The sequence below is a fragment of the Juglans regia genome, chromosome 13 (genome assembly GCF_001411555.2).
Source record: "Juglans regia cultivar Chandler chromosome 13, Walnut 2.0, whole genome shotgun sequence".
NCBI classification, from domain to species: Eukaryota; Viridiplantae; Streptophyta; class Magnoliopsida; order Fagales; family Juglandaceae; genus Juglans; species Juglans regia.
This window is the reverse complement of record NC_049913.1, coordinates 6,188,787-6,199,868: the sequence shown is the minus strand read 5'-3', so window position 1 is coordinate 6,199,868 and position 11,082 is coordinate 6,188,787. Positions and strand designations below refer to the sequence as shown.

At 33.8% G+C, this 11,082-nt stretch overlaps 1 protein-coding gene across 1 annotated transcript; it reads right to left on the bottom strand.

Moving 5' to 3' along the window:
* Window positions 1-5,409: 5,409 nt before the first annotated feature.
* Window positions 5,410-6,243, bottom strand: LOC108993305 (chaperone protein dnaJ 11, chloroplastic-like). Its single transcript, XM_018968184.2, has one exon. It carries the CDS (start codon window positions 6,150-6,152, stop codon window positions 5,628-5,630), a length of 525 nt encoding a protein of 174 aa, XP_018823729.1. The 5' UTR covers window positions 6,153-6,243; the 3' UTR covers window positions 5,410-5,627.
* Between the last annotated feature and the right edge of the window lie 4,839 nt (window positions 6,244-11,082).

Here is an 11,082-nt window from a genome sequence, read left to right as displayed (position 1 = left end):
TAGAAAGAGCTTGAACATTAAGTACGAACTTGCTTTTAACACCTCCCGATGCACTATGCAGCAAGCAAGCGGCCATTTCCTCTCGTATAGAAAACATCTATAATATTGGCAGTACGGCGATCCTTTAATTTCCAGCAATTTCTTTCAAATTCAACATTATGATATTGACGTCTCAACATTTTATCATTTCTAGATTCAAATGCAAGTTGAAGGCGATATTAAAGGTATAACTTGATGTAGCGAATAATGAATCTGAGGCAACGTTAATTGAAATTTAAAAAGTACTCCACCAGTACTGACTCATATCCTCATCGTGATGATCGATCACCCGGTTGGTTAGGGTTTTGAGAAAGCTTAATAATTATTCGCAACACATGATTTGTATTCATTTAAACTCTTATACATTTTGTTTAATGGTAATATTAATGAATTAGATGCTCTCTATTTCACTTAAAATGGGTGTATTCATTGGGTGCAAAATTATATTATTGTTTGTTGATGACAATCTCGAACTGGATCAGGATATATATATATATATATATATATTTATATATAAAATTTGGGGACAAATTAAATATTATATATATCGTATATATGTTACCCATAACAACATTAGTACTACTTATAATAACTTAGTACTCGCATGATAATTCTGTGAGTAGTACTGTTAGAGTATTAGTATTGGATTGGTTATCCTATTCTTCAAATTTTAACTAATATGTAATTTTTTTACCTTTAACTAATCATTCAAAACTTGAAGTCTATATTGGATTAGTCATCATACTCTCTATAATAATAAAATTTTATTATTTTTTATTATTTATATTTTTTTAATTAATTTTTTATTTTATTTTCATAATCTTTAATAACTTCTAACAAATCATATTCATTTTTATTTTCACAATCCAACAATCTATAATATAATAATCACATATGTATATAGATGGTAAAATCTCATATGAATAAAAATCTCATATCTATAATATAATAATTTAAAAAAATATTTTTAGACTTGTTATAGTTCTTTTCATATTTAAAAAGAAGAATAAATTTACTGTAATTTATAGTTTTGATGAAAACAATTTAACTAATTTAATGTGGCGTAAATATAGATGATATTCACTAAATTTAAAGATGAAAAGATATTTAACTAATCCAATATCAATGCTCTTAGCTAGACAACAAAATTTAGGTACGAGTTTTCCAATATTGCATAGATATGGGGTAGTACTAGTAGTAGTACCCCTACGTACATTAATTAACAGGATGGGGTTTTTTTTTTTTTTTTATCAGAAAAAAAGGAATGATATATTATGTCAGTAAATCTCAAATATGAATTTGTAATATGATCGGTTAATTGTATATATAACATTTTGAAAACATGGCTGCATGTTCAATATAGTAGTACTGGATTTTTTGGACAGTACTATAGTCTCGAATGAAACAAAGCAAAATATATATACATATATTAGATATATATATATATATTATATAGTACCAAAGCTACCTAAATTTAGACATTTTTTGTTAATTACCGTCCTGCATGCATGCACGTACGTACATTACTGATCATATATATGGATCCATATATATATATATATATGGATGGTGCAGCAGTATGCACCATCCAGTATGCATGGTGCAACATGCAGTAAAAGTCTCACGTGATTCTGCAGCCTAGCGTTAGCTAGACAACTGAAAATATTTGGATAAATTTCCCATAAAAATACGTATGTACCAGTATATACAGCCCTACGTATGTACCAGTACTTATGAATGAGTAGAACGTCAGAATGGATGGTGGCAGCTAGTAGTATATAATATATCAGAAATGCTATGGACAACCGCCTGCATCCCGCTGTGGCATCGCGTCCTATGTGGTTAAAATGGAAATGACAATGTTTCATTTTTCTGCAGCTCAAAGACATGAAAATGATAGTTTGGAGCTTTGACGTGAGAAGGACCGAATATGGAGATAGAGAGCCATCGTCGAAGCTTTCTATGGAAACGCCCCCTTATGAAAATGCTCATACATAGAGCAAGTCAAGGTTATAAACTGTTTGAGAGAAATCATGAATCTCTTTTCATTTACTTCTATATGTTTTCTTTGCAACCAAAAAGATAATCACATAAAATTAGAGCTCAAATCGAGACCTGAAGTTATAAGTTTCCTTTCGCATTTATTTTCCTATATTTTTCTCAACAACCAAACACCCAGAGAGAGAGAGAGAGAGATTGTGACGAGAGTCCATAGAGTCCGATGGAACTTGCGAGTGTGAGCAGGGATAGAACGAAGGGAAGAGACCCAAAACCATTGTGGATTCAACTGCGACGTGGAGACGACGAAGAGAGGTCTACGAAAGGTAATCGTGGGGATGGAGAAGAAGAAGATGGAGAAAATAGAAAGAGAAAATGGGGGCAAAATGAAGACAAAGTGAGGCCTGTGGCTTTCTCGAATTCGAAACGTAATTGTGGGGATGGAGGAAGAAGAAGATGGAGAAAATGTGGATTGGAAATGAGGATGGAGACCAAAGAATCTTCTATCTTCAAAACGATGAGGGAAATCAAAATGGGGATGCGAAATGGGGATGAAGACCAGAGCCCCTTCTGTTTTAAATTTTTGTGAACAGAAACAAAACGTTGCCATTTTCATTTTAGCTACATTAGACATGATGCCGATGCGAGGACACAAGCTGGTTGTCTATAGCATTTCTGATAATATATATAATTCCTTAACTAATAACTATGAATTTGTCTTGATTTGCATATATCCCTTTAATTTTTCTCTAGTTGCGCGCGCACCGGATTATTCTAAAACTTAAATGATCAAAGAAGTTGTGGCTGAGTTGAGCAAATAGATAAAAGAAAGGGATCGAGAAACAACGTCATATAGTACCATGCAAATAGAATTATCTGTTGTGGCCGAATATCCTCAATTTTATCTGTCACGCCAGGGCGTGGTTCAACCAAAGCAAGCTCCTGCCCCATCTTACGCAATTCCTTGGTGGGCTACTAGCCGGCCGAGTCATGCAGATCAATCTTGAATATGGGCCAAGACCACCACAATCTACTATAATAGGCCCTGACATGCCTTATCACGTCACTAACATCTTATAAGAGTTTTGTTATTCATTATTTATATATATATTTTTATTTTTTTAATTAATTAATTTTTTTACTCATCATTTATATAATAAATATTTAGTAAGAAAAAAAATTAAAAATTAAAAATTAAAAAATTATGTATAATGTATGATACGCAGTAAAAATTTTCAACCGAGAAAGGCTTGTATTTATAATAATCCTTATGAAATACGGCATACGAGTTTGATATTTCAGGTCAACTGAAAAGTTTAATGGCCATGATCCATATTAACTAATAATAGCCTAGGCCGGCTCTTTAAGAAAATTTGACTTTTTTGTTTTTGCCCTTTTGTTGGCAATTTTTAATGTAGTTTTCTGGAATCGTAGTAAATTGTTCCCATGCATGAACGGAATCCAACATATATTTGAGTTTGGACAGTGATAGGTTATTATTCTCTTATTATTTATAGTATATTTAAAATTTTTTATTATATTTTTAAGTATTTTTTTAATATTTTTAATTATTAAAAAATTAAATAATAAATAAATAGTAGGGTTTTACCCTATTCATACTGTAAACGACCAGTCAATGAATAGGAGTGGCAAAATTTTATTCGTACAGTAAACGACAAGGCAATGAAGGGGACGGTTTCGAGTCAGTGCCTCCTAGGGACCTAGAGGAATGCGAATCATCAAATCCCTACACTGATATATGTCGACACGTCGTTGAATATGGGCCAGAGGGTCCGTAGGTGGCATCTCGATTCTCGCGGATTGTAACACGTAGCCCCAATTATTTATGTCGTCCAGAGGTGGTCGTTTCCCAACATATGATCCGTCCCACTTCACAATGGATGAGGATGGCAACAACAAGCATTTATTGATCACAAAATAAACAAATTTTACTTTTATTTTTATTATTAAACAAAATTAAATAAAAGGAAATTCTTAAGGAACAATTTTTTTTTTTAAATCCAAATGGATGGAAATTCGATCTTTAATGTTCTTAATAAAAAATTAAAATATTGTCAATTGATCTAAAAGATCTTAACACAATTATTTAGCTGCAATAGCAGTAGTAAAATGGAATTTAAAAATAATTATTAATGTTTTATTATTTTTATATTAATTGTAATGACTTTCATAATAGGGAATATGGTGACTTAATAAGTAGAATCTTATATTAAATATATTGTGAAAATAAAAAAATATGCATAAATCAATGATTAATTATTAAACTTAGAAATAATATTTGAATTGACACAATAGGGTGAAAGAGGGAAAAGGGGACGCATGGGCAGGGAGACTGTTAGTTGATAGTTAGTAAGGGAGGGACAAGATAGTGGTTGAACATAAAACAAAGCATTTCGGTTATATTGATAATCTAATACTAATGCTATTTTGGGCCTCACAAATCCTCTACCATGTGAGAGAGACATCACTTCCTAATTTTGAGTCAGATTCTTCTGAACAACGTAAGGTAGTGGGTGCTCATTTTGAGACTTCGGCACCCAGATACAGGATACATTGCCCTGTAAAATGCTGCAGCAGGCCTAGCGGTTGATTCCTCTTGCTCTCTGTCTTGTTGACAAAACTCACCGACCAACTGCAGACTTTCCAGAAAGAGTTTTAAATTTAAGCAGTTACCAGAAAGTTAACCTCGTCTCTGACACCATCCACATTATTAAGGAGAAACACTACTCTTACCGAGGATGGTCACCGACATTTTCTATCCATTTATTTTGTATATCTTAATTTTTAATTAATAATTAAATAAATATTTTTCTAATGAGTTTGTAATTTTTTTATTTTAAAAATTTTAAAAAAAATGCACAAAATAAAAATTAGATTTTACATTTATGATAGAATTTGTCGGATCCGCCTCGGTGCCCTAGCACTCTAGCAGTGGTCTATATAAAATGGTTTAGTGCCGAGGGCCACGTACACCTTGAATACTAGCACTGCTCGGGGGCTGTACTAAACCATTTTATTTATTTATTTATCCTGCAAACCAGTTTCATCAACTTTAAATTCTCCATTTTTATTTGTGAACTTTGGATGTCTCCAACATTCCATCTCGACTTCATCGTTTGATCATGTTAGGAAAAAGATATTTATAATCTTGTTGTTGTGTATAAATATTGTATAATTATTTAAAAATATAAATAAAATTTATTATTAAAAAATTAATTTTTTACATTTAAATCTTATATTTTATTATTTTTTTAAAAATAAATTTATAATTATAAATATATTTTTTCCAAAAGAGTTATCTTTTCTCTAAAAGAAATCCAGAAAAATAATAAATGTAAGAGACATAAACGATGAATAAAAGGGACCAGCAGAAATAAATACGAGGTAATATATTACACGTGAATGCCCATCCGAAAAAAGAGAAACGGCATCGTTATACCCTGTTCTCTGCTCTGTTTTCGATCACAGAAAGTGAATAACAGGGGATGATATGCATACATAGTTTTTTTTTTCCCTTCCCTTTTTTCTGTAAAACTCTGTATGTATACATAGTTCTTAATCTAATTTAGCTACCAACACTGGTCAGTCTCCCAGTTCCTCCTAGTACGTCCAGGAAACCCCGCCATGGCCACCGCCGACGATGAGAGCGGCGAAGAACCGTAGGGCCTTCGTCGATACCCATAAATTTCTCTGTCATAACAGGCACGTTTGTCGGGGTCGGACAGCGTGCAATAAGCTGCATGGATCTTCTTGAAATCGTTGGCCGATGCTTCCTTCTGGTTGATGGCCACCACGTCAGGGTGACACATTCTCGCCAACCTCCTATATGCCGTCTTGATATCGTGGCAACTTGCACTCATGGGGATCCCAAGAACCTCGTACAATGAGGCAGCGGAGGCCATTTGATGAACAGAAAAATTAAGGTGAGGTCTCTGAGCTTGACCTGTCTCTGTTGCTGCGCTACAAGCAGCAGCTACAGTTTTGTGCGGACGAAATCTAAGAAAAGATGGCTTTGCTTGAGGTTGGTGTCTGCTTGAGAGAGCGAGTGGAAGTGGGTGTTGGAGAAAGGAGGTTGAAGATGAGGAGGCGAGCATTGAGAAAGCTTGAGTTGAGAATAAAAAGCTGGAAGTGAATAGTGGAGGGAGGAGGGGAACGGGGCTTTATATAGAGAAACGAAAAACAGGGTGAAATGTTGGCGTGGGGTTAACTGTGGTTGATTTTGAAAGGCTTATCCATTGGATGCTGAGTCAGCTGGCTGTTTATATGGATAGGCTTACCCTTATATTTCATAGACGATAGGGCCCACTTGGCCTTTTTCAGCCCATAAATGCAGGAACATAAGTTCAAATTCCTTAATCGATGGTAATGTTTAATTAATAAACGATCCAATGGAACATTTTTGCAATTAAACATGATTTACTTGGAGTTGGAGCTTATGTTATTGGGGGAAGAGAACTTCGGCTAATAAGTAGTTCTGGATTCTTCCATGGCCGTTTGATGATGCTGAATTCACAGTCGAAACAACAGTAAACAGCCTACGGCAGTTCCTATTTTTCCCAGAAAATAAAATATCGAAAAGACATAGGACGAGGGCAAATGGGATGGATCTGGAAGCGTGCAATAAGAAGCCCACTTGGATGACATTGTAGACAATGGAATCGACATTTACTTGGACTTTTCACGTTTAAGCCGTACATACATGCGATCTGGCCTGTGAGAAATGTTTTAATATAAATAAATTAAATAAATTTAAATTTATAAATTGATATTATTTAATATGATATATAAATTATAAAATTATTTTTATTATAAGATAGATCAGTTACGTCCATTTACAAATTATTTTTATATAATTTTTTTATGATTATAACACTTCTCTTAATCTAATTGGCAACGAGGTTTCACTTTTGCGTCTATATATTTTTATTATCACAGACAAAAATGAAGGAAAATTGAGGAGGTACGAATAGTGTTAATAGCAAAGACCAAACAAGGCGGTCTTTGTCATCACAGGGAACTGTGAAACAGCTCACATGGGACCTTCAAATGCTTAGTGGAAAATGTATTCGATTAGTTTATAGAGGGTGTAAGTCATGGGCAGCGTAGACAAGGGACACGTGGTGGGGGGTGGCAACAAAAGAGTTACGAGTTAATAATTTGAGACATTTCTTTTTTTTTTTTTTTTTTTGGGTTTTTCATTTTATTTTACGTGTAAAGCACTATTACTGGCATCTAACTACGTTGATTAATATGTTATCAAATATCTTATACTGTTATACCCACATTGAAGAAAGATTCTGTTGCTATGGCATTAGTTTTAATTTTACTTTTTTTTATAAATTAATGATCATTCGTTAGAAGATCACGACTTCCAAAAGTTTGATGGCACAAAATAAAATACTTATAGTGTTTTTATAACTTTTTTCCTGCTCTATATTTGACATTTAGTGGACACTCAACATTGTTTAGATAATGAGATAAAATAAGAAATTTTTAAAAATTTTTTATAATTTTTTTCTTATATATCACTCAAATACAAAATAATTTTTATTTTTAAATCTTTAATTTTTCATCTAATCATTATAGTTTTTATAAACTTAAAAACAAAACACAAAAATCAATATAATTTTTTTAAAGTTCAAAACAAAATTACATTAAAAAATTATATTCAAATAACTTTTTAATTTTATAAAGTTTTTATTCAATTTATTATCTCATATTTTTTTAAATTTAATAAAATATCTTAACATAAATTATTTTATTATTATTCACATATAATTTTATTATTATTTACAGAATTTTGAGATAATTCAAATATCAAAACAGCAAAACAAAGTTGCGACAACTTTAGTTGAAGACAAGTAGAGACTATTATGGCCACTTTATCGACTTATTAAATGAAAACATCGCCTTTACAGCGATTTATTTAACATTTTTTTTTTTTTTTTGTCATTCTCGTACCAATTGAAAAACTTTTTCCGATTTCGATGTTAAAAGTTGAAAAGGCACACATCCTCTCCCGTCTGCGCTTCTAGACCGTCCACGACAAGGGGTCGAATCCCATGCACTAGGTCTGGAAAATGCCGAGCAAGAAGTAGATGAGGATGGAGTCGTAGCGACCCACGACCCCTACTAGAAACAAGTACTCCGGAAACCCACCCGATTCGCGCTCGTGGCTTCCCTCCACCCTTCCTTCCAGCCCTTCTTTTTCTACACCCGCGACAGTCGTCCCAAAAGCCACTGGACCGACTTTAACGCCACCCAGGAGCTCGGGTTCTCCTCCTCCACGACCATGACGTCCTTTGGTTCTACTCTTTTACTTTGGTCGTGTTTATATAATTAGAGGTAAGAATCGAGAAATTTTTGTTTTGTGTTTTTCTTTTATTGTTTGAGGTAATCCAGTATTCCAGTTTGTGCATTATTCTTCTTAGTTATCGTTCCGTAGTAACCTTGAAAAACTGGTAAGTGTGAAATCCTACCGGTTTGTGAAATAACCGCTTGGCTAAAAAGATTAAGTTAATAGGAATAAATAGATTTAATCATTTGTATTTATTTAATGCTACTCCTCACATCTGAGCTAGACTCGCCTCAATAAGTAGACCAATCACGCGATATATTTAATTATTTGCATAAAGTGTAGAGTTATGATTCAAGACCTCTCTACCATGTGAAATTGGGATAAGGGTGATTTCCCACAGTTGAACCCTATAAACCTTAAAAAATGCTCAATGTCATTATTTTGTGTTCTTTCAAATGCTATATGTGATTCTGATGCAGTGAGGCTTATAAATTTGTGGCGATAATCAAAGGTTTCCTTAATCTGTTACCGCTGTCAGTCTGGTTACTGAGGTACTAAGGACCTTGTTGTACAAGTGGCCAAGTCTTCGGCTTTGCGATAAGATGCTATGCTGGTGATCAGAATTAGGGCTGTACAAAAAACTGAGAAACCGACCTAGACTAACTCAGACCGGCCGCCGGAGCTCAGAACTGGCCGAAACCGGTGGAGAACCGGTCGGCATGCGGCAGCAAATAGAGAAAACCGATATCAGCTGATTCGGCTTCGGTTCGAACCTAGTTCAAACCGCTGAACCAGCCGACTCAAGAAATTTTTTTTTTATATATTGTGGCGTCGTTTTAAGCATGTAGTTGTGTTTTAAACACAACTTAAACGATGCCGTTTGGTATAATTACCAAATACCAAGCGGCGTCGTTTAATTTAGAACGTATTAAAAAAAAATTAAGTAGAACGACGTTGTTTGGTTCAAACCAAACGGCGTTGTTTCGAAATAACTTCATATTCTTCCTCGCGTCGTCTTTCCAGTTCTCATCCTCTCTCTCTCTCCTCTGCAACACTCTCTCTCTATACTTTTTTAGAGGAAGCTCGGTCTGAGAACCGATCGTAAACCGCTAGAAAAATGAAGCAACGGTTTCGGCTGGTGTTTCTCCTCCCCGTCAATCGGGGTTTCGGCCAGTTTTCTCCCCCAAAAATTAACTTTCGGTCGGCATCGATTTTTCCCAAAAACCAAACCGAAGGGGTCGGTTTTCACCCCTAATCAAAATAATGAAAAAAATATTTAAACTCATCTTCCCAAGTAGTTTTGTCCCAAAAGATTTAATATTTAGGCCTGGTTTGGATAGCAAAATTCACACAACTCATCTCATTTCATCTTATTTCATCTCTCAATATCCAAACATCATAAACGCAAACACTTTTCAATTTTAAATTTTCAACTTTTTCATCTAATTATAACATAATCATTACAAAATTTTCAAACTTCCAAACAAAACAAAAAACAATTCAACATTTTCAAATACCAAAACAAAAATTATATTCTAATAATATTTTAACTTTATAATATTTTTATTTAATTTTTTCTCTCACTTCCCAAAATTCTATAAAACATTCTAATTCAAATTATTTTCCTACTATTCACAAACAATTTCACTACTATTCACAGATTATCTCATCTCATCTTACTATCCAACAAAGACCTTAGTTTTTATATAAACAACTTATGTGTAGTGTTTCCGTAGGCTGCTCTAACTTACTTTGAGGGAAATATTTTTTGTTACGCTGTTCCTTCAAATGTTGAGATTTTCTTGTCGCCCTGGCCTTTAAGAAAAATAAAAAAACAAAAGAATTTCTTAGCTTCACCTTTTTGTCTTGACATGGTTAATCGGACTTTTATCTTGAAGGCTACTCAATGCAAGTAGACTTCTACATTGTTTTTAGAGAAGTTGAAATTTGTAAAGACTATTCATTCAAAGAGTGACTCAATGGTGAGTCGATCTTTTGCGAAAGCAAAACAGACTTGATTGTAAATTTGGTTAGGGTGGAGGTCAGGTGTGTGCTTTTCTTTCAGCTTCATTCGATCCTCATGCAGATGCTAACAAGAGTTATAATGGCCACATGTACTTCTTGACTGTTCAAGGATGGCAAGAAGTTTGACTTAATTTTGTGTAATCCCTAAATTTTTTGGAACCATGAAGGAAGTAGGAAGAAATCCTACACTTCTTGGAGTGAAACTCTAGAGGAGATGATTTTTCCTGGTGGAGAAAAGGCTTTTATAACTCATTCTGTTGAAGATAGTGTTGTTTGATGCAGTCCCTTCAGTATTAATCTTGTCGATTTAAACCCTTCTTATTAAACAGGCACGTGTCAAATAAATTCGTTTTGAAAATTTTATACTTTGTTTATTTTTTTTTATAAGTAAAAATATTATATATATAAATAGCAATCAAGTACGCTGATGTATACAAGAAAACACTTTACCCATATTAGAAAGCCCCTAATGACCCAAAAAGTCCGTGAAAAACAACCCAAAATGCATCAAGCCCGACCCCAACCCCTTGTTTCCCGTAGAACTAAAACTCTACCCGAAACCTAACCTCAATCCCTTGTTTTTTGTCTTCATAATACCCTCCCTTTAGACTTCCCTCTAGTTGAGTTACCACCCTTAGCGTCGTAGTAGATTGCCCAAGAAAGACGTTGTAACTCCCTGCTTTTCTTGAAACTTGATTTGG

Coding starts and splice junctions, on each gene's coding strand:
- LOC108993305 (XM_018968184.2), bottom strand. CDS start 6,152: ATGCTCGCCTCCTCATCTTCAACCTCCTTTCTCCAACACCCACTTCCA.